Source organism: Neoarius graeffei, chromosome 10 (assembly GCF_027579695.1).
Source record: "Neoarius graeffei isolate fNeoGra1 chromosome 10, fNeoGra1.pri, whole genome shotgun sequence".
NCBI classification, from domain to species: domain Eukaryota; kingdom Metazoa; phylum Chordata; class Actinopteri; order Siluriformes; family Ariidae; genus Neoarius; species Neoarius graeffei.
This window is the reverse complement of record NC_083578.1, coordinates 81,954,047-81,980,444: the sequence shown is the minus strand read 5'-3', so window position 1 is coordinate 81,980,444 and position 26,398 is coordinate 81,954,047. Positions and strand designations below refer to the sequence as shown.

The 26,398-nt window shown below is 43.6% G+C and overlaps 1 protein-coding gene across 1 annotated transcript in view; it reads right to left on the bottom strand.

Annotated features, from left to right (window-relative positions):
- plxna3 (plexin A3) overlaps nucleotides 1–26,398 on the bottom strand; it is a 451,726-nt gene that overhangs the window by 19,053 nt on the left and 406,275 nt on the right. Inside the window, exons 20-24 of the mRNA XM_060932405.1 lie at nucleotides 22,529–22,763; nucleotides 17,746–17,888; nucleotides 16,876–17,132; nucleotides 13,241–13,307; nucleotides 8,706–8,852 (exon numbers count right to left, since the gene is read on the bottom strand). Coding sequence (XP_060788388.1) covers nucleotides 8,706–8,852; nucleotides 13,241–13,307; nucleotides 16,876–17,132; nucleotides 17,746–17,888; nucleotides 22,529–22,763 — 849 coding nt within the window. The remainder of the gene's footprint in view (nucleotides 1–8,705; nucleotides 8,853–13,240; nucleotides 13,308–16,875; nucleotides 17,133–17,745; nucleotides 17,889–22,528; nucleotides 22,764–26,398) is intronic.

Genomic DNA, 26,398 nt, shown 5'->3' with positions numbered 1-26,398 from the left:
AATGACATTATATTTGCTTCATGTTTTTTCTTATTCTGTCTATGAATGCAATGTTCACTTATGTTGTTCTAATGAATACAGCTGCTCCGTGCCATTTTCTTTTCAAATAAAGAAACTAAATTTCCTATATTTAAGTTTCCTATTCTGTGTTTGTAAATTGTGTTGCAAAATAAATGCAAATGCTTTCATTTTTCAGCCCTGTTAGTCCATGGTTCATACTATTTGCTCTAAGGTTTAAATCAGGAGGAAATCAAGGAATGTCCCAGATAGCAGAGGGACGTTGAAACGGCGCCGATTCTTGGTCAGAATGGTCGGTTTCCGTCGTAAGTCAGAAAATCAACGCTGAAACGGCGCCGTGAAACGTCGATTTCTCTGCCGTCGGAGAAAGTCGATTTATCACTGTTGAATCACCGTGGGTAAAGGTTTATCTGTCGACCGTCGGAGAAGGTCGATTTATTACTGTTGAATCACCGTGGGTAAAGGTTGATCTGTCGACCGTCAGAGAAGGTCGAATATACGATGTTGAACCATCGTCACTTTTGCTGGCCAGTTTTCAACATTGGTAGGATGAGAAACTAATTGTTCAGAATATAAATTGCCACTGTTTGTCTTATCCTGCTTACACATAGATACGAGTAAATGATATAAGTATAAGTGATAATGATAAGTAAATGATAAAAAAAAAGAACAAAAACCAGTTTACTTTCTTAACTCAGCAATGGATTTGATGTATCATTTCACTGACACAAACTCCTCCAATTTCAGATTTATTATCAATTCAGATATCTTAAGTTGAGTATAGAATAGCATTGGAAGTGTTGAATACCTGATTTATACCCTGAGCAAACAGTTCCTTGTGATGTATGCATTATTTCAATCACTATCTAGCCATATCCACACTAAATTATTTTCCCCGCATGAGACCTCTGCCCTGTCCCCAACGAACCAGCACTGCCAGGGCGGGCTTGCCCCGCGCCTCGGGACGAAGAGCCACGGTGCTCGGCTTTAGTTTCGTTTTTCTATCTGCGGCTCCTGCCCGACTTTGGACGCTCGTAACTCGGGCAGGGGAGGTCCCAGCCTCCCCAATTTACTCCTGATGGGCTTCGTGTCTTTTGGCAAATACCGAGTGGTTTATATGACACGCCCTAGCAGTTCTCGTTTGACTCGCCAGGTGGCTGCCAAGCAGGTAGGGTCGGGCGCGAGAAATAGTTTGTTTATCGTGGTCATAAACAGTTGAAGAGTCGCAGTGTTTTTACAGGGTCGGTCGGGTAACCGGAAACACATATATTATTTTGTTTGACCTAACCTGCATGTCTTTGGACTGTGGGGGAAACCGGAGCACCCGGAGGAAACCCACGCAGACACGAGGAGAACATGCAAACTCCGCACAGAAAGGCCCTCGCCGGCCACGGGGCTCGAACCCGGACCTTCTTGCTGTGAGGCAACAGCGCTAACCACTACACCACCGTGCCGCCCAGAACGAACATCATTGAAGATATTTTCATACATGATCATCATGCATGATTTTTAGACTTAAGAAGGTGTTAAGAAAAAAAAAAGAATATTCATAAAGCAGAATTTTTCGTACAGTGCTTGGACCCCTATGACTGCGGTTTAGCCGGAATTTTTATTCTTTTTTTTATATTCAGCACACATTTGCTGGACATATGAACAGTCCATTATGTCAATAAATGATGGAGATTATATTTGCATAATTCCAATACATTTTGTTTGAACTAATCCAATCTTAGAGGTACGATGCTGATCTGGGATCAGTTTGTAACGTTCTTGTGTTTATCCTGATTAATATGATTCCTTACGCAGTTGTTTACTCCTACGAGACCAGCCATTCTACGGACCTTGACCTTTCCAGACACTCCCTGAGGAGCACATGTTTAGGACTAAGTGCTAAGACATCTGCATGACTGCACTGCCTATTGATTCCACTAAGCTGATCCACGCTGAATAGCCTGGCATTGACCGGTTACTGATCTCCCACAGCTTTAACTGAGACGACTTGACTTCTCTCTTGAAAAGATGTTGAAGGTTTTGTGCGAAGAGTTTTTACCTGTAGTATTTTTTAGAAGGTGCAGGCGACGTGTGTTTAAATAAATCAGTAATGGTTTAAGTGCAGTGTTTCCTGGCAGGGCTGTTTGAAAGGAGACAGAGCCAGAGGAAAGGTTTGGTCTTCTTTAATAGGCAGCATGATAAATCGGCGAGTTTGTGTCATTAATGGCTTGACCAGGTTGAGCTGCTCACTTTCCTCTGTCCTTTTTAACTGCAAGTCTGATTTTTTTTTTCCCCTTTTAAATACAAACTCCAAATGTAATTTTAACCCCTTAAAATCCTGGACTAGCATAGTATTGAGTAGTTCTGAGAAAATATTTTGATATAGAAATTTGGTACATTTTCTCTAACCAAAATGATTCACGATTTCCAAAAAATAAACAAATATGGCTATCAGCATCTTGACTCGATAAATACCTTTATGACTGAATAGTCAAAGTCAAAGAGTCCCCTATACGTTTTTTTTTTCGTACGTACGTTGGGGAGTGCCTGTTAGAGAGCACACTCTGTCTAGGCCGTCGGCATGATGAGGTAGGGTGGCCAGTTCCTTTCCTCGCCGCCTTTAACTTCCCCAGTGTTTCCACCAGGTCCCCATTCACTGCTGGGTGGACAGGAGGCGAGCCCCAGATCACCGTCCGAGGTGATGCTCGAACCGGGGACTATTCACTTAAGCCCTGTCCACACGGCAACGGATTCAGGTGACTCCGATACAATTGTTTATCGTTTAGGCCTGGCGTCCACACGGCACCGGCGTTTTGGGTGCCCAAAACGCAATCTTTTTGAGAACGGGTTCCAGAGTGGAAAGATCTGGCAACGTTGCCGTTGTGAAGTCGTCTGGATGAGTAGAACGGATTTGTTTACGATGACGTCACAACCACATGACTGAGTGCTTCACGCCGGGTAGAAGTGTAACGAACTCGATGCGAGTTGTCAACAAATCCTATAACTTGGTTCATGAAACGCGCTTACAAAATATTTTCACTGTGAATATTTATTGTGTAATGGTGCAACGTGAGAGAGAGAGAGACTCTGCCCTTAGGGCAGAGTCAATCCCGCCAGCAAAAATAGGGGAAAAAAAAGGAGCGATCTCACCTCTTCAGATGTGGGTTTAAGTCCTACAACACATTCCTCAAAAAGGGCGTAGAAGAAATTAATCCATCAACGTGTATCATTCAATTTATTCCGGACCATTAAAGACGCCGCCTTCCGCGTAGAATCATACGTCATCCTCGTCGCCATATTGGATAGGTCAAAGCGGAGAATAAAGATTCATGTGCTGCGTTTAACTGTACCAACAGGTTTACCGTCCAAACGAGATCATATGGGATTACCTTTCACAGGTGAGAAACAACAAATTAATCCATCAACGTGTAGCATTCAATTTATTCCGGACCATTAAAGACGCCGCCTTCCGCGTAGAATCATACGTCATCCTCGCCGCCATTTTGGAGAGGTCAAAGTGGAGAATAAAGATTAGCTGCGTTTAACTGTACCAACAGGTTTGCCGTCCAAACGAGATCACATGGGATTACCTTTCACAGGTGAGACTGGAAAAATACTTTTCATTGTATTTGGTCACATCACACATCACATTATCTGTAGCCGCTTTATCCTTCTACAGGGTCGCAGGCAAGCTGGAGCCTATCCCAGCTGACTACGGGCGAAAGGCGGGGTACACCCTGGACAAGTCGCCAGGTCATCACAGGGCCGACACATAGACACAGACAACCATTCACACTCACATTCACACCTACGCTCAATTTAGAGTCACCAGTTAACCTAACCTGCATGTCTTTGGACTGTGGGGGAAACCGGAGCACCCGGAGGAAACCCACGCGGACACGGGGAGAACATGCAAACTCCGCACAGAAAGGCCCTCGCCGGCCACGGGGCTCGAACCCAGGACCTTCTTGCTGTGAGGCAACAGCACTAACCACTACACCACCGTGCCGCCCCTGTATTTGGTCATTATAATGTAATTTTACAAACAGATTTTCCTGACTTTGTGGCTAATATGAAGTCTCGCGCATAATAGTTTATGCGCATGCGTCCTTACTTCTTCTATTGTTCTGGTGTCTCCGAAGGGACCGTCTTACAGCGCCCCTAGAGGTGTGGCATGTGTATTGCATCGTTTTCAGCAAGCGTTGCGTTGCCATATGGACCTGATATTTTACTGACTGTTGCCCATTTGGACGCGATATTTTTTTAAATAACATCTCGTTGCCGTTGTCGTGTGGATGTAGCCTTAGTGGTCTAGCGCTCTAACCACTTGGCCACTTCACCTTATGACTGAATAACCATCATGAAAACAAGAAAACAACAATGTGCAAGAAACGGCTGGATCAAATTGGCAGTAATTGCAATCTTTAGACCATTTGTGAAAAGTGCTTGGACCCCTATGATTGCTGTTTGGGGCTATTATTATGTTCGTTCATTGTCTGTTCATACTTGAATGTCAGGATAATTATTACACACAAGAAGGTGTTATGAAAAAGAAAATAAAACGAATCACTAAATAAGCAGCAACTGCAATTTGCATATTCACAATCATTTACATATCGCGCTTGGACCCCTATTAATGACGTTTGTGATTATATATTTTTATTATTATTATGTAATGAAAATCACAGGCATAGTATGTAGACACGAGAGTGTATGAACTCAACCCACTGATGGCCCCTGGGGTTAAGAGAACTGCAAAATTGTAGTTGTGATGTTATTTAAACATATTCAGTTATTCTATGCACATTCACTGGATATGAGCAATCGCGTGCTCTGATTGGCTACTCTACTACTAGGCTATCAGCTCATATACCGTGAGTAGAGAAAAACAAAATGACGGAGCGTGTTGCTGAACCAACCGAGGACGAAATAAAAACTACTCGAAAACAAAACCTCCAAAAATACACAAAAAAAACCCCAAGCAACAAAATATGGAATAAAAGTGTTTGATGCATCTTTTTTTATTTGTCAAGAATTATTATTATCGCATTTTTCACAAATTGTTCCTGTCATTTCGCTGCTTTGTTTACATTTTCAGCAGAAATTATTTTTTTAGACATTTTGTATAAAGTTTTTACTTATCGAATTCGCAAAAAATAACAATAAAAATGCTCAGTTTCTCAAAATCCAGTGAATGTGGATAGAATAAAACAGTTATTCCACTCAATGTCGTCGTACATGGCTTATAGCCGACTCGGCGCTACGTGTCTCGTCAGGTATCAACTCATGTACGACTCGATTTTGTGGAATAACTGTTAAATGTCACATGAGTGAAAAATAGATTGTTTTGGGGTAAATATACTGAGTTTAGATTTGGATATGTTTAGCACATTCATGAAAAAATAAAGATCAATTCATGTGATTAAGAAGCAGATGTATGTAAAGCTGTTTTTTTTTAAATTTAAATATTGAATTAAAATACAACCCCGATTCCAAAAAAGTTGGGACAAAGTACAAATTGTAAATAAAAATGGAATGCAATGATGTGGAAGTTTCAAAATTCCATATTTTATTCAGAATAGAACATAGATGACATATCAAATGTTTAAACTGAGAAAATGTATCATTTAAAGAGAAAAATTAGGTGATTTTAAATTTCATGAAAACAACACATCTCAAAAAAGTTGGGACAAGGCCATGTTTACCACTGTGAGACATCCCCTTTTCTCTTTACAACAGTCTGTAAACGTCTGGGGACTGAGGAGACAAGTTGCTCAAGTTTAGGGATAGGAATGTTAACCCATTCTTGTCTAATGTAGGATTCTAGTTGCTCAACTGTCTTAGGTCTTTTTTGTCGTATCTTCCGTTTTATGATGCGCCAAATGTTTTCTATGGGTGAAAGATCTGGACTGCAGGCTGGCCAGTTCAGTACCCGGACCCTTCTTCTACGCAGCCACGATGCTGTAATTGATGCAGTATGTGGTTTGGCATTGTCATGTTGGAAAATGCAAGGTCTTCCCTGAAAGAGACGTCGTCTGAACGGGAGCATATGTTGCTCTAGAACCTGGATATACCTTTCAGCATTGATGGGGTCTTTCCAGATGTGTAAGCTGCCCATGCCACACGCACTAATGCAACCCCATACCATCAGAGATGCAGGCTTCTGAACTGAGCGCTGATAACAACTTGGGTCGTCCTTCTCCTCTTTAGTCCGAATGACACGGCGTCCCTGATTTCCATAAAGAACTTCAAATTTTGATTCGTCTGACCACAGAACAGTTTTCCACTTTGCCACAGTCCATTTTAAATGAGCCTTGGCCCAGAGAAGACGTCTGTACTTCTGGATCATGTTTAGATACAGCTTCTTCTTTGAACTATAGAGTTTTAGCTGGCAACGGCGGATGGCACGGTGAATTGTGTTCACAGATAATGTTCTCTGGAAATATTCCTGAGCCCATTTTGTGATTTCCAATACAGAAGCATGCCTGTATGTGATGCAGTGCCGTCTAAGGGCCCGAAGATCACGGGCACCCAGTATGGTTTTCCGGCCTTGACCCTTACGCACAGAGATTCTTCCAGATTCTCTGAATCTTTTGATGATATTATGCACTGTAGATGATGATATGTTCAAACTCTTTGCAATTTTACACTGTCGAACTCCTTTCTGATATTGCTCCACTATTTGTCGGCGCAGAATTAGGGGGATTGGTGATCCTCTTCCCATCTTTACTTCTGAGAGCCGCTGCCACTCCAAGATGCTCTTTTTATACCCAGTCATGTTAATGACCTATTGCCAATTGACCTAATGAGTTGCAATTTGGTCCTCCAGCTGTTCCTTTTTTGTACCTTTAACTTTTCCAGCCTCTTATTGCCCCTGTCCCAACTTTTTTGAGATGTGTTGCGGTCATGAAATTTCAAATGAGCCAATATTTGGCATGAAATTTCAAAATGTCTCACTTTCGACATTTGATATGTTGTCTATGTTCTATTGTGAATACAATATCAGTTTTTGAGATTTGTAAATTATTGCATTCCGTTTTTATTTACAATTTGTACTTTGTCCCAACTTTTTTGGAATTGGGGTTGTAATAAAGTGCCATAATGGTTGAGTATTTGCAATAAATATCTTTCTCAAATGAAGGGTGGCATTGTGGGGCAGTGGTTAGCGCTGTTCCCTCACAGCAAGAAGGTTGCAGGTTCAAACCCGCCAGCCGACAGTGGCTTTTCCGTGTGGAGTTCGCATGTTCTCCCCGTGTCTGCGTGAGTTTCCTCCCACAGTCCAAAGACATACAGTACAGGTTAGGTCAACTGGCTACTCTAAATTACCCATGAATGGCTGTTAATCACTGTGTTAGCCCAACGATAGATTGGCAACATGCCCAGGGTGAACGCCACCTCTTGCCTGAAGTCACCTGGGATTGACTCCAGCTCACCCGTGACCCACAATGGATAGATGGTTAAGATAAATAATTATCTTCTAGCTATTATCTGACGAATATTTTCCATTTACAAGTATGTTACATGTGACTCAAGCCAAACCTATGTGCATAGGGGTGGCACGGTGGTGTAGTGGTTAGCGCTGTCGCCTCACAGCAAGAAGGTTCTGGGTTGGAGCCCAGTGGCTGACGGGGGCCTTTCTGTGTGGAGTTTGCATGTTTTCCCCGTGTCTGCGTGGGTTTCTCCCACGGTCCAAAGACATGCAGGTCAGGTTAACATGGGGCAGCCATGGCCTGAGGTTGGGCTTGAGCAAGGCACCTAACTCCCAACTGCTCCCTGGGTGCTGTAGTTTCGCTGCCCACTGCTCTGGGTATGTGTGTGCGCTCATTGCTCACTCGTGTGTTCACGGCTTCAGATGGGTTAAATGCAGAGGGTGAATTTCACTGTGCTTGAGTGTACATGTGACAAAGGCTTCTTCTTATATAAGAAATATTATATGCTGTCATGGGAAGCACTGTTCGGCATTTCGTAAAAAAAAAAAAAATGTTGAGTAGATCGACTTAAGACGAACAGAATTAGTACTGCATTTTGCATCACTTTGCTTCGAAATATCATTTGGATGCTCAATACTCCTCCTGTAACTGGGCCTGAGCAGGTTAGACTGCTTCCCTTTCTTCAGATCTCAGAGACACATTATGACTATTATTATTTAATCTCCTGCTTATATAAAATGCAGTGATGGCACTGTAGAAGCTGGGCATCTTCATCTGCCCTACATGCACTCCTCTTTCTTCTGCCCTCTTTGCATTCACCGCACGGCCTGTCCTCATCTGTCTGATGGGTGTCGGTGCTCTGGGAGGCATATATATTTCAGCGGCAGCAGAGGAGCTGAAACCTTAGTAACTCATCTATCATAACGGTGGAGAAGGGAGCATGCGCCGAGCCCTGAATAACAGCAGGTTTAAGCTAACCTTCAGACTCCACTGGCTGAATGTTAATGGGAGTAAACGGCATTGCTCGAAAACACTGCCATCGATCCAGCGATCCGTTATAGCGCAGTTGTAAGATACATCATTTGCTCCCTATTCGCTCGGGTGTGTATTCATGTATCGAACTAAGTCAAACACTTGGCCCCGGTGGATCGGTTGGGTGGTGGGGGAGTGGGGGGGCTGATGGGAAATGGGAGAGGCATTATGGGAGGTGGGAGAGTGCGCACACACACACACACACACACACACACACAGAGGGCATACACTGACCAGCTGCTTGTAGTCGATCTGCTGTCGGATGAGTTTGTCCTCACTGAGGGAGTAGCGCGCCTCTCCGGTGATGGCGTCGATCGGCCCTTTCTCCATCTGCTGCTTTATAGCGCAGTACAGCATGAAGAGAGGCTCTCCTGCACATTCCTGAGGAACGAAACGGAAAAAAAGAGACGTCAGAACAACCAGAAATACACTTAAGGGGTCAACTGTCACAAGCAACACTCCGGAAAAGCAATCAAATAGCACTCAAATGTGTTATTTTCATTTTTAGAGGAAAAAAAAAAACCCAAAATAAAACTAAATGCCATCGAGCCATTCAAATGCATTAATTCCATGATTTACAGACAGGACAGTAAAACGCACGGTGTGATGCCCTGTTTACATTATTTCGAATCAGCGGATCATCAGATTAACGTTTTTAAAACGATTCGCGTACACACACAAAATTTCTGTGCCCGCAACAAAACCGTTCCCCGTGCACACAGCAACGCCAATACACGGATACGCTAATCACATGACTAATTAGACGGCACGTCACATGATCCCAGTGCATATCGGGCATGCGCAAGTCACTCACCACATAAAGAGTGAGCGAGTGAGAGAGAGAGAGTGAGCAAGAGAGTGTGAAAGAGAGGAGAGAGAGAGCAAGCGAGCGAGAGAGTGTGAGAGAGCATCTCATCTCATCTCATTATCTGTAGCCGCTTTATCCTGTTCTACAGGGTCGCAGGCAAGCTGGAGCCTATCCCAGCTGACTACGGGCGAAAGGCGGGGTACACCCTGGACAAGTCGCCAGGTCATCACAGGGCTGACACATAGACACAGACAACCATTCACACTCACATTCACACCTACGCTCAATTTAGAGTCACCAGTTAACCTAACCTGCATGTCTTTGGACTGTGGGGGAAACCGGAGCACCCGGAGGAAACCCACGCGGACACGCGGAGAACATGCAAACTCCGCACAGAAAGGCCCTCGCCGGCTACGGGGCTCAAACCCGGACCTTCTTGCTGTGAGGCGACAGCGCTAACCACTACACCACCGTGCCGCCCAGTGAGAGAGCATAAGAATCAAAATTTGAAGTTCTTTATGGAAATCAGGGACGCTGTGTCATTGGGACTAAAGAGGAGAAGGTTTTTCAGCAGTCGCGTCACATGACCAACGTGGCATGACCAACGCCAGCGAATCAGGAAGGTGGATGTCACAGTGACGTTGTCCAATGACGACGTCAGCTAGAGCTCAGCACTGCGTATCCTCGTTCCTCAATGTTTACACAGCACCGGATCAGATACGTACTGGGTTGAATACGAGGGCCCTGGCGGATTCAAACTGTTCCGCCTGTGGAGTCGTTTCCCGGCGTTTTAATGTGCACGGACAGTGCATCCGCGACGAAAACGATACGGATACGGTCTAATGTAAACACCACCTTACAGTGCAGGTACGAAAACTGATAAGGCCATACATCAGACATACAGAAGATGCGGAAATGGAAGACAGAGAGTTGGGGAGAGTGGAAGAGTCGTAGAGACCAGTGCAGAGAGAGACTGGAGATGCCCAATCGCATTCCTTTTTCGATGGCATTTGCAAGGAGCGAAGAACTCGCCAATTATCCACTTAAAAGCTATTGATGACTCAGCAACGATACTGAAGGAAGGCTGTTATTTAGTCCTTAGGCTAGATCAGCTTGACATTATTAATTACAGCCTGACAGCCTGATGCTCACTCGGCTACACATGCACACAGACCCCGAGCGGGGGTGCGACGGAGAGAGAGAAAGAGAGAGACAGGCACACAAAGGCAATGAAACAAAGAAAGAATGATTAAATACTCGGGCGCAATTCTTGATTGTGATTGGTTAAAAGCTGCCGATTGTTTTACATAACAGTAATTCCAGCTGTAATGTAACGTAATGTCATATAACAAGCTTATCTTAATGCGCTCGCTCTAATATATTATCGTTTCCATATGGGATCGCTATGATCCTGGAAACAGCTGGTTATACTGTAGCCGCTAGATATCTTGTAGATGTTGTTCCACAGCGTTACATGTAACTGTAAACAGATAAAAAAATTATGACTTTGTTCTTTATTGGCTCAGCCTTTGTCTGAAGCCTATAGAGGCACCTGTCTGTATGTGCGTTGGGTCGCATCGGGTTCATCGCCCAGTCGTTCATGATTTTGCTATGAACAGCACACGCAGTCATGTTTTATTCATCATGTAAATGAAACCCATAAGCTATCTGCATGAGCTGCATGGTTATGTTCGTTAATTCTAACCTCAGATAAACGAGTATATCATTTGCACTTGGAAACATAAAACTAATCTGAAGTGGGTTTATATGAATGCTGCCCAAATGCGCTGTCCACCAAGGGACTGGAACACAATGTACAGTGGTGCTTGAAAGTTCGTGAACCCTTTAGAATTTTCTATATTTCTGCATAAATATGACCTAAAACATCATCAGATTTTCACACAAGTCCTAAAAGTAGATAAAGAGAATCCAGTTAAACAAATGAGACAAAATATTATACTCGGTCATTTATTTATTGAGGAAAATGATCTAATATTACATATCTGTGAGTGGCAAAAGTATGTGAACCTTTGCTTTCAGTATCTGGTGTGACCCCCTTGTGCAGCAATAACTGCAACTAAACGTTTGCGGTAACTGTTGATCAGTCCTGCACACCGGCTTGGAGGAATTTTAGCCTGTTCCTCCGTACAGAACAGCTTCAACTCTGGGATGTTGGTGGGTTTCCTCACATGAACTGTTCGCTTCAGGTCCTTCCACAACATTTCGATTGGATTAAGGTCAGGACTTTGACTTGGCCATTCCAAAACATTAACTTTATTCTTCTTTAACCATTCTTTGGTAGAACGACTTGTGTGCTTAGGGTCGTTGTCTTGCTGCATGACCCACCTTCTCCTGAGATTCAGTTCATGGACAGATGTCCTGACATTTTCCTTTAGAACTCGCTGGTATAATTCAGAATTCATTGTTCCATCAATGATGGCGAGCCGTCCTGGCCCAGATGCAGCAAAACAGGCTCAAACCATGATACTACCACCACCATGTTTCACAGATGGGATAAGGTTCTTATGCTGGAATGCAGTGTTTTCCTTTCTCCAAACATAATGCTTCTCATTTAAACCAAAAATTCTATTTTGGTCTCATCCGTCCACAAAACATTTTTCCAATAGCCTTCTGGCTTGTCCATCTGATCTTTAGCAAACTGCAGATGAGCAGTAATGTTCTTTTTGGAGAGCAGTGGCTTTCTCCTTGCAACCCTGTCATGCACACCATTGTTGTTCAGTGTTCTTCTGATGGTGGACTCATGAACATAAACATTAGCCAATGTGAGAGAGGCCTTCAGTTGCTTAGAAGTTACCCTGGGTTCCTTTGTGACCTCGCCGGCTATTACACGCCTTGCTCTTGGAGTGATCTTTGTTGGTCGACCACTCCTGGGGAGGGTAACAATGGTCTTGAATTTCCTCCATTTGTACACAATCTGTCTGACTGTGGATTGGTGGGGTCCAAACTCTTTAGAGATGGTTTTGTAACCTTTTTCAGCCTGACGAGCATCAACAACGCTTTTTCTGAGGTCCTCAGAAATCTCCTTTGTTCGTGCCATGATACACTTCCACAAACATGTGTTGTGAAGATCAGACTTTGATAGATCCCTGTTCTTTAAATAAAACAGGGTGCCCACTCACACCTGATTGTCATCCCATTGATTGAAAACACCTGACTCTAATTTCACCTTCAAATTAACTGCTGATCCTAGAGGTTCACATACTTTTGCCACTCACAGATATGTAATATTGGATCATTTTCCTCAACACATAAATGACCAAGGATAATATTTTTGTCTCATTTGTTTAACTGGGTTCTCTTTATCTACTTTTAGGACTTGTGTGGAAATCTGATGTTGTTTTAGGTCATATTTATGCAGGAATATAGAAAATTCTAAAGGGTTCACAAACTTTCAAGTACCACTGTTTGTTAACATTAACATTTCAAGGAAACTACCAATAATATGCTTGAACCTTGAAATCTCAACATAGAGATATAGCTACAATGAAATACCTTTCTGAAATCGAGCTTGTGGAATCATTTCGATGTATTTACTCCTACACGCCAGGGTGGTGACCATAATACTTTAACATCTGCACTGATGGGACTTAAACATGCCTGGCGTCCAGCCAGGACTGCATTCCGGGGAGCGTTTCTCTCCTGGAGCACACAATGGGCCTGATGTTAGTGACCTGAACAGGGGTTCATCTGAGCAGCTCGACTGCAGCTTTCGGGTAAGGCGAACATTTTGCTCAGGAGTCAGAGAGCACCTGACAGGAAGTGGGTTTGGAAGAATGCCCAGCTGGTTGCTGAGGGACTGTTTTGAGACTGGGGAGAAACGGTGGCATTCCTGAGGTTAAGCCTGAGCCAGATCCGTACCATCTATGCAGCGAGTCACGATGTGAAAGCATTAGTTCCCCAGCCAAGAGGAAGAACATCTATGCAGGAAAATTTGGCATACCTTGAGGAAACGATGCAGAAGGAATGTGAACCAGTTGGTGAGCATCTTCTCAGCTACAGATTCCGTTCTGCAAAAGAGAGACGAAACATGTTAACCGTCTGCAAATCCTTTCTCTTTTTTTTATTGTCTTTATGATTTAGCTTGTCTTTATTGTCTGCATTGTTTGACTTTTTTCTTTGTGTTTTTCATGCTACTGTGTTCCTCAGTTTTCCCTTCTGGAGGCTGAAATAAGGCAGATTATAGGGTAGCCCGTTCAGTAAGAAAAAAATCTTGGGAAAAACAAGCACACTATTTCAGTCTGGTTTCTTGGTCCTGCTTGCCTCAGGTGATGCTTATGTTTCTGTTTTAGTTTTGTTGGCTTTAAACGCAATATTTCACACTACTGAACATGGAACATCATCAGATTAGACAGGTAAGTTCTGGCTTGATCTTACTTAACAATCCATTACTTTTTTTTTTTAGGCTTAAGAGATTCTTCAGAGCCTAAAATTGTGAAATATGGGTCCCACAAGGTTCTGTTCGAGGCCCCTTATTAGTAGGCATATCAGGTGAAAATTCAAATTCGGTCCAAATTGCTTGAAACTGATCTCATTGAATTCAGAACTGAATGCAGAACAACATACTTTTTACAGAATTAAAATATGTTTATCCATCTCATCTCATCTCATTATCTCTAGCCGCTTTATCCTGTTCTACAGGGTCGCAGGCAAGCTGGAGCCTATCCCAGCTGACTACGGGCGAAAGGCGGGGTACACCCTGGACAAGTCGCCAGGTCATCACAGGGCTGACACATAGACACAGACAACCATTCACACTCACATTCACACCTACGGTCAATTTAGAGTCACCAGTTAACCTAACCTGCATGTCTTTGGACTGTGGGGGAAACCGGAGCACCCGGAGGAAACCCACGCGGACACGGGGAGAACATGCAAACTCCACACAGAAAGGCCCTCGCCGGCTACGGGGCTCGAACCCGGACCTTCTTGCTGTGAGGTGACAGCGCTAACCACTACACCACCGTGCCGCCCCTATGTTTATCCGTTCTTGAGATATTACAAATCAAAGATTGAAAAAACGGCTTCATTTTTAGAAAACTGCCGTAATATTCTGTACGAGGATCACATGGTCCAAAATGGGCCTCGTTAACCAATGAGATCAAATGTTTTTTCTTCATAACTTTTTTTTTTATTTTTCAAGATATTTACATGGAAATTGGCAGGCACATAGATGGTTGTATACTGAATGCAAAGTTTGAAAATTAGTAAAAACAAATTATGCGAATTAGCATTTAATTAGTATTGATTATGCCAATTGTGTCAAAACGTTAAATCGGTACACTCAATAAAAAAGTCATAAGAGATTATTTCTAATACCTTCTTTGTGCTCTGTAGGCCTTTGTATTTCTCAAAAGTAGGGCCTACTACTGTTTATATTAAATAATATAAATGATAATATTCACAGCTTTCAAGGCGAACCTCGAAAAAATTGTCTGATCCACATCCAATAAACAATTCACATTGACTGAACTGAAATTGACACTCGCATTTCTGACTTCCGTTTTTTTAAAATATCATTCTGACCACTAAGATCTCAATAGTTTTCATCAAAACAACAACAGTTATATTCTAAAATAGTTCTTTATTTACATGAATCAGTTTGATTTGAAACAATAAGTAGGTAAAGCTATGAAAACTCACTTCAAAATCTCCCGTGAATCATAAGATCAAAACTAGCAGACGGAAAATTTTGCTGAATACTTCATCAGAAACAGAGAGAGTGAGAGAACATCCCTATAAAAGTTATCTGATTGATATTCACGAGTAATCCAGTCGGAAACTGATCAGAAGAAAGAGACAGCCTGAGCGCTTTCCCGTGACTCAAAAAGCAGCGGCAGTTTCCCGACGTCCCGTGAGCAGAGAGTGAACTCTGTTGTACCAACTTCAACCTGCTGTTACTCCCAAAGCATTGAACAGATCTTAACGAGATACATTTCTTTGGAAAGCAGAGATTATAAGCTTTTTAATGATAATATTCATGACAGAAAATATTAAAGAGTTAAGCAATGAAAGATTTGTAAACTTAGATGAGCGTCTGCATGCACAATTTTCACACCACGGCCAGCGAGCGTCTGATCTGCCTAATATTAGTCTCGTTTTATTTTCCGCTCTTTCACTTCTACACCTTTATTTCCAGGGAAGATCATCCCGGAACTCTGGAATTGTGCTTGCTCTGTAAGCGTTTTTAAATCAAGATCAGTGATGGGAATAACGGCGTTAGAAATAACGGCGTTACTAACGGCGTTACTTTTTTTAGTAACGAGTAATCTAACTAATTACTTTTTACATCGTTATAACGCCGTTCCCGTTACTTACAATAAAATACTATGCGTTACTTTATTAAAGCTGTTTTCATCTGGCACGCTGCTCGTTCAGCCTTTCTTTACTCTGCTTTAGTGTGGGGCGGGGAGACACGAGACAACGGCACAGTAAGCCAATCAGAGTAGATTTGGACAACATACGTAGGTAGGCCACGCCTACTGCACTACTGCGTGGTCTTTCAATCGGAAGACACAGCGATGGCGAGCGGTCAGCCCAGCACTGCGCTTTCAAACTGGAAATACAGCCAGGACTTTTCATTACTTGAAATAAAAGGCAAGAGTGTTTACATGCAATGCACATTATGTCGAGGAACAAAGCGTTTGTCCTCGTCAGTGGCCAGTAATTAGTAACATAATTTTAATAACTACAAAAATATATTACATTTGATAGATGTCTTATCTCACATTGTCCCACAAAAATATTAATATAGTGTAGATAACATTACTAATTGGTTCTGTTAAGTGTCCATTTCAGTCATTAAACACATTTAACATTCACTTTTATTATGATTACACTAACTGAATTTGATTTTTTTTGAGGGGGAGCAAAATGTAACGGAATAATTACTTTCCCTGGTAATTAGTTACTTTCATGACAAAGTAACTCCGTTAGTAACTCAGTTACTTTTTGGGAAAAGTAACTAGTAACTATAACTAATTACTTTTTGAAAGTAACGTGCCCAACACTGATCAAGATTAAAAAATGTATTTTTTTCTTTAACTTAACAGTTTTTTGAGTCTCGGATGCTTTTTACAATTTGAACTAATTCTAATACATTTATAATTAAATCATTACTGTGTGCTTTCTTCTTCTAATATTTATAAATAATGTCTTTTTAATTTTATTATTATTATTATTATTATGTTATTTTTAACCTAATACTCATTCCAATCACAAGAGCTAATTAACTCAGCAAAGGATACTGTGATCTAATTAAATATTTGTGTTTGGATCTGTATGACTTAACTGAGATTTGGCTTTGAAACGAGTGTTGAAACTCATGTTGATCTTGGAGAGCCCATTCAAGGCTCTTCTTTCCTCTAATGCCCCAGGAAATCTTTTTTTTTCCTTCCAGAATCTATCTTTGGTAAATTATCAGAGCAGGGTCATTCTCTGTCGACTCCCATCGAGCACCCTGAAGGCTTCTTCGACAGAACCATTTCAGAAATGGTTTTAAGTAGAAACCCTTTGAGGAAAGAACCCTTGAGTAGAATCATCTCCCTCTGTTGTGGCGCTCCAAAATAAGAACCTTACCTTCGCAGAAGCAGCTTGGGATGGTTACGGTTCTCCAGGTTCTTCTCGATGAGGTCAGCCAGAAGCTGCTTGAGCACCACGGTGGCGTACTCCATCCTACCCTGCAGAGCTGCCATGAGAAGAGACGCCACGTTGCCTCGGTCGCGCATGGAGAAAGATCTCTGAGCCTCCAGGGTGTGGATGAACATCAACAGGAACATCTTGTTGTGGAGCAGCTGGCTGAAGAGTCGTAAGGCCTTCTCCACATTCGCTGGAGACTGAAGAGAAAGAAAAGGAGGAGGGGGAGGAGAAAAATAGATTAAACGGATTAAATAATAGGAGAAACAAAGAACAAATAACGATTCAATGGAATGAATGAAACGGTTGTGAACAATGGGACGAATGAATGTGCTATTTTTTGCTTGACTGCTTCCTGAATGCAGAATGTCAAGCGCAGTTAAAAATGCCACTGTCAAAGGGCTCGTTCTTTCCTGCTGACTATTTTCAAAACATTTTTCAGAAGGCACGTCGCTAGATGCCTATTCCACAGAGTCTTTGCATGGCTGCTGGTTTCGGCATGTGTCAGAGGTTTTAATTAAAAAGCAAGCAGAATGCGGTATGTTTCCTCTGAAACACACTACTGAGGTAGTGCTGGAGCTTAGGGAAGCTTTTTAAAGCACATCCTAGGGCTTTTATCCTCTTCTTCTCCCCACTGGTGAAGGATTAAAAGAAAAGCCATGGAGGGGGAGGAGAGGTGGAGTTCTTGCAACCAACTGACTGCATATCTAAGTGTCAGACAACACCTCGGGAGGAATGGACAGACAGACAGATAGACAGACAGAATGAACCACACCGGGGAGAACTGCTCTTTTAGGCTTGTTTTTTACTCACGTCGAGCTCCTTTAGAACCGGGTGCTCCTCAATGCCAGGGAACATCACTCTCATAGTGTAGGTACGGTACTCCAGGAACGGGATCTTCACACCATCCATGTCATTGGTCAGCTCTTGGATGTCTGTCTGCAGTTCGGCGAATGCTGGAGGACAGGAAGGTCACATGGTTACACAGTTAGCAAACCATCAAGATAGACAAATCTGATCTGAGCAAACATGGTGCAAAGGTGTTTGTACTGTAATACATTAGGATACACAAGTCATAGGAACCTTGCGTATTAGTATGAGACTATTGATCTCGCCCTCATTGCAAATCTGTAAACAGGACTTTTAAAGGTAGACTGCCTTTTAGATTTTTTTAAAATTTAGGTCATAAACTTGAACAAATTTTCCCTGACACCCAATTATTTTTGTTTAGTGGACCGGAAGCTACTGAATTCGAATCACAGCCTTCCAATTTTATCAGGTTTTTTAAAACAGAACAATTAATGAATTTAGAGTCACGTGGCCCGAAATTCTCCGCTATTTTTTCCTGCTTCACCATGACCCGATTCAAGATACTACGTCATGCATCACGTGGTGGGCTTTCCCCGTTCGCGCAAGGCATTGTGGGATACAAATTTGAAACAGGAGAGAAAAATGGAGGACGTGAGTGTGAGAATGAAACGTGAAAGACTGACTACAGTACCGGAAAGAAAGCGAGAAGAAAAGACGTTATGTTATATACGAAGGAAAGGAAACGCAGGACCAAACTAATAAATATATATATCGGCGGTCAGCGAGCACCTCGGTGTGATCAGCTGTTCGTTTAGCGACAGAATGATGGAACTGTCGGTGCACGGTCAAAGGCAAACCTGTAGATGGCAGTAATGCGACACTGCGGATGCCAGCTGCCATAAAACCCAGAAGAAGAAGAAGGTAAACCTGCGCCTGCGCACACACACGGACTTCCTCTGTCTGCTTGACTGCGCGAATCGAGCGATTTCATGCCCGTTATTTGCTCAGGAATCCCCTCAAATTAAATAACTTCCCAGACACAGAATGACCTGTTTTTTTCTCATCTCATCTCATTATCTCTAGCCGCTTTATCCTGTTCTACAGGGTTGCGGGCAAGCTGGAGCCTATCCCAGCTGACTACGGGCGAAAGGCGGGGTACACCCTGGACAAGTCGCCAGGTCATCACAGGGCTGACACATAGATACAGACAACCATTCACACTCACACACTACGTTCAGACTGCAACCTGAAACGACCCATATCCGATTTGTTGTGAAATCCGATTTTTTTGTTAGGCCGTTCACATTACCAATTATATGAGACTTGTATGCGATCTCCAATATGAACGGAAAACGACCCAAAAGTGTCCCGCATGCGCAAATTGACACGTAATAAGCACATCTACGTAATACGTAAACAAAAAAAAAAGCGCACTCTTCATGTTTAATGATTTCTTTTTTTTGTTTGTTTGTTTAATTATCTGGTTAGTGTTAAAGTGTGAGGTCTCGTGTGTGTTTTTGTTTCTGAACTGAAATGAAAACGTGTAGCCTGGTAACGAGGGTCGACTCCTAAATGTCTCTCTAATTTCTATATAAGTGCACTACATGTTACTAGGAAGTAATGGATTTTTAAACTCTATATAGTGCACTCGAGCTTCAGTAGGCAGTCATTTGGGATACGGCCGCTGTATTACCAAACTCTTAATTCAGGCTTAATAATTTGCACATATTTATTTCGTCATATTAATAAACTTTTTCTACATTTTTATAAATATTTATTTAGATTGTTTATAGCCAGCTGAATTCTGCAACTTCTCTCAGCGCTGGCTCAAGGTGCAGAAACACCAGTGCAGTTTGCTATGGAGATGAGGCGAGACCTGGCGATGTGGTTTTTGTGGCGGCGGCGGAACTCGCACAATAATCTGATTAACAGCAGACTAATGAGACCCAAGGTGTCAAATTACTGGAAATTTCCAGAACAATCTTATAATCTTGTAATACAGGATGGTTTAAGTTATAAATCAGTTATAGAAACGGTTTTATTTAATCAGGCTAACAGATCAACATCCAGGTCCCTACCAAATCCACCATTAGCTTGATCAATTCTATAAAAGTCTATTTAAATTCTGAAAAAACTGTATAAATGTTGTTGTTTTCCACCAAAGAGGCGGGATTAGCCAACGCAGAATAGTGACGTTTGTCTCTTGTTGATGACGTGTAGGTCGCATGAATGCGACCTGTCCGGTCAGACTGCAGTCGCATGTGAAAATATCGGATATGCATCGGAATTAGGACCACGTATCCAAGCGGCCTGGGTCGCATGTGAAAAAATCGGATCTGTGTCGTTCAGATTGTCAATAACAAATCGGATACAGGTCGCATATGGGCAAAAAAATCGGATATGGGTCGTTTCAGGGTGCAGTCTGAACGTAGTCACATTCACACCTACGGTCAATTTAGAGTCGCCAGTTAACCTAACCTGCATGTCTTTGGACTGTGGGGGAAACCGGAGCACCCGGAGGAAACCCACGCGGACACGGGGAGAACATGCAAACTCCGCACAGAAAGGCCCTCGCCGGCCACGCGGCTCGAACCCGGACCTTCTTACTGTGAGGCGACAGCGCTAACCACTACACCACCGTGCCGCCCCCTGTTTTTTTGTTTTGTTTTTTTAGATATTACAGGAATAAACATATCACAAAGACCAAATTTCAGCGGGAACTAAATTTCACCGAAAGGCCGTCTAGCTTTAAAACTGAATAAAACTCCCAGAACCAAAACAGCTCCAATTTCTGCAACTGCTAAAAGTCTAAACCCAGAAATAAAGCCGGCTTCAAAAGACAAGCACTTTATGACATGACCCAGTTCAATCACTCTGTCAAGCCTGCGTCAGTGCCTATGCTGGGTTTAGACCTGCTGTCATCTCACACACACGATTGCGTTTGCAGTATGATCGCTGTACTGAGATGAGAGCCGTGTGTGAATCCTGAGACGATTCGCAGACAACTTGCGCGGATGAAGCAGATAAGTGAGCAGTTTTTGCGATCAACTGTAAAGTACAGGATCAGGCTTCTTCTTTCGCATTAAAACATTAGCTGCCAATTATAAAGCTTTTAACTCCGTCACGCCTGAGAGTTTGGCACTGCGAGGGCAAGACTGTAACTACCTGAACTACGAACACTCCAGCAAGCAGCTAGCGGACTATCCACACTTCAGATCGACAATTAATTCACTTAGAGGACACTTTTTTTTTTTGTAGAAGCAGCTGGAGGAATTTGTAGTTAAACGCTTTGCTCAAAGCTATAATGGCAGAAAAAAAAAATCACATTTAAAGAAGCTGAAGTCGGTACCATAGATATAAACATCAGAAACCTGGATGTGGTCGTGTTCTTTCTGAACGCTGTAAAATGAATGACTGTCATTGGACAAAACGTGAACATGTGAGCAAAACTTCAGGAAAAATAATTGTTTTGGTGACCATTTTTAACATGTAAGCATCTGAGGGGACGTTTAGATCTACAGATAATCGATTTTACGTTATTACTTAAAGAATCATGTATCTTAAAGGAACAGTCCACCGTATTTCCATAATGAAATATGCTCTTATCTGAATTGAGACGAGCTGCTCCGTACCTCTCCGAGCTTTGCGCGACCTCCCAGTCAGTCAGACGCAGTCAGACGCGCTGTCACTCCTGTTAGCAATGTAGCTAGGCTCAGTACGGCCAATGGTATTTTTTGGGGCTGTAGTTAGATGCGACCAAACTCTTCCGCGTTTTTCCTGTTTACATAGGTTTATATGACCAGTGATATGAAACAAGTTCAGTTACACAAATTGAAACGTAGCGATTTTCTATGCTATGGAAAGTCCGCACTATAATGACAGGCGTACTAACACCTTCTGCGCGCTTCGGCAGCGCATTGATATCTGAGCTCCGTATCAATGCGCTGCCGAAGCGCGCAGAAGGTGTTAGTACGCCTGTCATTATAGTGCGGACTTTCCATAGCATAGAAAATCGCTACATTTCAATTTGTGTAACTGAACTTGTCTCATGTCACTGGTCATATAAACCTATGTAAACAGGAAAAACGCGGAAGAGTTTGGTCGCATCTAACTACATCTCATCTCATCTCATTATCTCTAGCCGCTTTATCCTTCTACAGGGTCACAGGCAAGCTGGAGCCTATCCCAGCTGACTACGGGCGAAAGGCGGGGTACACCCTGGACAAGTCGCCAGGTCATCACAGGGCTGACACATAGACACAGACAACCATTCACACTCACATTCACACCTACGGTCAATTTAGAGTCACCAGTTAACCTAACCTGCATGTCTTTGGACTGTGGGGGAAACCGGAGCACCCGGAGGAAACCCACGCGGACACGGGGAGAACATGCAAACTCCGCACAGAAAGGCCCTCGCCGGCCCCGGGGCTCGAACCCAGGACCTTCTTGCTGTGAGGCGACAGTGCTAACCACTACACCACCGTGCCGCCCGCATCTAACTACAGCCCCAAAAAATACCATTGGCCATACTGAGCCTAGCTACATTACTAACAGGAGTGACAGCGCGTCTGACTGCGTCTGACTGACTGGGAGGTCGCGCAAAGCTCGGAGAGGTACGGAGCAGCTCGTCTCAATTCAGATAAGAGCATATTTCATTATGGAAGTACGGTGGACTGTTCCTTTAATTTTTTTTTTAAATCAACATGAGCTTATGTGACTATTTAGGTCTCTAATATGCATACAGTATGTACAGTCACAACTACTAAAATGCAGATCGCCTCACCTTCCTTGCACTCCAGCGCTACCCGGGACTCCAGGTTGTCCATCTGGAGCTGTAGGCGTTTGAGTGTGCGGTCCGCGTCCCTGGTCTTCCTTTTGTAGGCGATGAGGACGGCGATGATGGCTATAAGGAGGACGCCTCCGCCTGCTCCGATCCCGATGATAGCGGGAAGCGTCAGCGTGCTGTCTGAGTAGATGTGGAGAGTGCCGGGGGAGTACTCTAACCCACCAACCAAAATCTAAAGACAAAAAGAAAATGAAAACATTAACGCTACGGTCACACTACAGCTCGCGATGGGTTATCGTTGAAAATGAGGCGTTTGGTGGTGATGCTTCCCTGAGCTTTGGGATGCATTCCCAAACCCATCTGTGAGTATCCGCTGCTTGGTTTGCCTATGAAAACATCGCCACCAAATTTCCACGCATGCATTGAAATTTTTCATGACGTTTTTTTTCCAATCATGAGGCGGAGACACACCAAAAAACAATTCGTGAGGCTTGGAGAACATTCGATTGGTGGCGATGTGAGAAATTTTTCATCTTCAAGTATTTGCAAACCCATCGTGAGCCTAACATTCACAGGTTTCACTGTTGCTACCACAAATCCTCAGGTCACCCAGTACCAAGATCCTGCTGTTCCTGTCACCTCCGAATGACGCTCTGTCCCTGATTGGCTAATCAGTCTTTAATGGTGAGATGGTACAGTCTAACAGTTGACCCATAAGGACCAAAGCCCCGCACTTATCTCCATTTGGCTTCCCCCCCAAACTCAAAAATCCATGGTGACTATCTGTCATCTGATACTAAATCAGAAAAATCCTGACAGTCCCGAAATAGTGCCATACAACACCAAAGCTAGACAACCCCCTCTATATCTGCTTGACGTAGCAGTTAAAGCTACGCTCACACTACAGCTTGCGATGCTTTGCGATGGGTTATCGATGAAAATGAGGCGTTTTTGATGGCGATATAAAGGCAAGCCAAATAAACCAAATAAATTTGCTTGATATGTTTTGTGAGGCATCTGTTCACCAAATAGCTAGCTTTCTGGTTTAGTTACACAACATGCAGACATCACACACTACCGTAAACGCGATCCTAAAAGGTTGTCTGAAATGAAAATCCTTAGGGCCTCTGCATGCTCTTGCGACAAGGCTTTCGCAGATAGCTTTTCGCAGACCGTTGTAATTTATCGTTGAGCGGGGAGTAATAGGCGTGCGCGATGTTATTCACCGCCACAACGCAAGGGGGCGCGAAGTCGCGAAATCGCTAGGAGTAGTTGGTGGGTGTGGTTAGTGGAGTGTTTATCCTCCGGTTACTTATAATGACTAGAACTGGAGTCGTATAGATGTACGTACTTCCTCACTTCCTCGATCAACCGCTCTTCGTGCTGCTCCATCTTCGCTCGTGTTTTTAAAAATGGCGGTCGTGAAAACAACCCAAACCGGGAAAGTAGGGAAGCGGAAGTGCGTGTACAGCGGATGTAGAGTGGACCAATCAGAGCCCTCTTGTCTGCGACGCTGTCTGCGAGGCTTCTGCGGTGGTCACAATTTTTGGGAGGTGCGCGCAGAGCGTCTGCGAAGGTGGGGGGGCTACGCAGATGCCATCTGCGACACCATCTGCGAGGACTGCGTTGTCAGCATAAATTGACCTTTCGAAGACGCCTTGAGTAGAAAGTCCTGCCTTATGAGACACCTGGTTATCACGGCAGCAAAGCAACAAGGCAGCAACCTTCTGTTTCGAATGCAGAGTAGGAGCCAGATTTGTTCGCAAGCTAGTTAATGTTATGTAAATATTACATTTACATTATGCAGGTAATATTTTGCTCCTGCAGAAATAGCCATTTAAAAAAAAAAACGCACTACCTTAGTTAAAATTTATTTGACTTATTTTAGCTAACATCCAAACTATTTAACAATTTTACCTTGTTAGGAAGCAAGAGAATTAACATTCGGTTACCTTAGATACTGTGTAATTAAAGCTAGGAGCCAGTGTTGCTAGCCAGCGAGTTGATGTTAATTAAATTATTCTGTTCTTCATGTTACGATTTAATTTACAATTTTCTCATGACAACTTTACAAAAAGAATCACTGAAGGCCATACACAAACACGAATGAGTTAGCTTATATACACTCACTGGCCACTTTATGAGGTACACCAATCCACCTGCTGTTCGGGGTGTATGGGGTGCTCGGGGTGTATGAGGTGTTCATGGAAGGGTAGTACCTCTGGTGGGGGGGCTTGCCATGTCCTTTTTCAGGACAGCTCATCTATCCTTGGTCTTCACTTGTCACCCAGGTTTCACCTGTGGCTCCAAGTAGCTGTTAGCATGCAACAGTGGCCACAGCCCGGGCAACGGCTTTGGCAAGCCGGCTAAACTAGGTGAGGGTAGCCGACGGATCTGAAATCCGCGGTGAGCTAGGGCTTGCCTACCTAAGCATGTGAAGACTGGACTCGGTGGACTGTGCACAGGAAACCACCTGTTTGGTTCAACGGTCAGGAAGGTGTGCCCAGCAGAGCGGTGTGAAACGCTGAGAGCAGAGTAAGACACGTTAGAGCCCCCCTGGTCATCCAGTTCCTTCTTGAGTTGTCTCGACTTTGTCGTGCCACTGGAACACAGAAGCCCTGGACTCTCGTGAGTGAGGCTGACGGTGCGCGATTCTCCTTGACTGAAATCCAATTTCATGCGCAAATCATGCTGTCATCCCCCATCTCATCACTGATTTCCCCTGTCCCATTTGTGACAGACGCTTCCGGGCCTGAACTGGTTCCACCAGCCACCTTCGGACCCATAGGTCCTCTTCAAGCAAGCACAAAGGACGAACATCATCATCACACCTGCTGTTTGATGCAGTTCTCTAATCAGCCAATCCCTTGACAGCAGCACAATGCATAAAATCATGCAGACACAAATCAAGAGCTTCAGTAAACATCTCATCTCATCTCATTATCTCTAGCCGCTTTATCCTGTTCTACAGGGTCGCAGGCAAGCTGGAGCCTATCCCAGCTGATTACGGGCGAAAGGCGGGGTACACCCTGGACAAGTCGTCAGGTCATCACAGGGCTGACACATAGACACAGACAACCATTCACACTCACATTCACACCTACGCTCAATTTAGAGTCACCAGTTAACCTAACCTGCATGTCTTTGGACTGTGGGGGAAACCGGAGCACCCGGAGGAAACCCACGCGGACACGGGGAGAACATGCAAACGCCACACAGAAAGGCCCTCGCCGGCCCCGGGGCTCGAACCCGGACCTTCTTGCTGTGAGGCGACAGTGCTAACCACTACACCACCGTGCCGCCCCGCTTCAGTAAACATTCACTTCAAAAATCAGAATGGGAAAAATTGCGATCTCAAAGTGTGTCTTTCTTTCACTGTTGCATGGGTGTTGGTTTGAGCCAGATAGACTGGTTTGAGTATTTCAGAAACTGCTGATCTCCTGGGGTTTTCACACACAACAGTGTGACAGAATGGCGTGAAAAACAAAAAACACTGAGTGAGTGAGCGACAGTTCTGTGGGTGGAAACATCTTGTTGATAAGAGAGGTCAGAGGAAAATGGCCAGATTGGTTCGAGCTGCCAGGAAGGATATAGCAACTCTTTACAACCGTGGTGATCAGAAAAACATCTCAGCATGCAACAGCAGAAGACCACACTGGATTCCACTCCTGCAGCCAAGAACAGGAATCTTAGAATCAAGAACAAGGCCACCAGTGAGTGTAGCTCACAGTGAGGTCTTTCTTTACAACAGCATCTTATTTAAAAGTATTTGATAACAATAATACTGATTTTATAGCTAGCTAAAGTCCAAGCTAGCCAGTTCTTTAACTTTTGCAAGTTCACTAGCGGGCGGCACGGTGGTGTAGT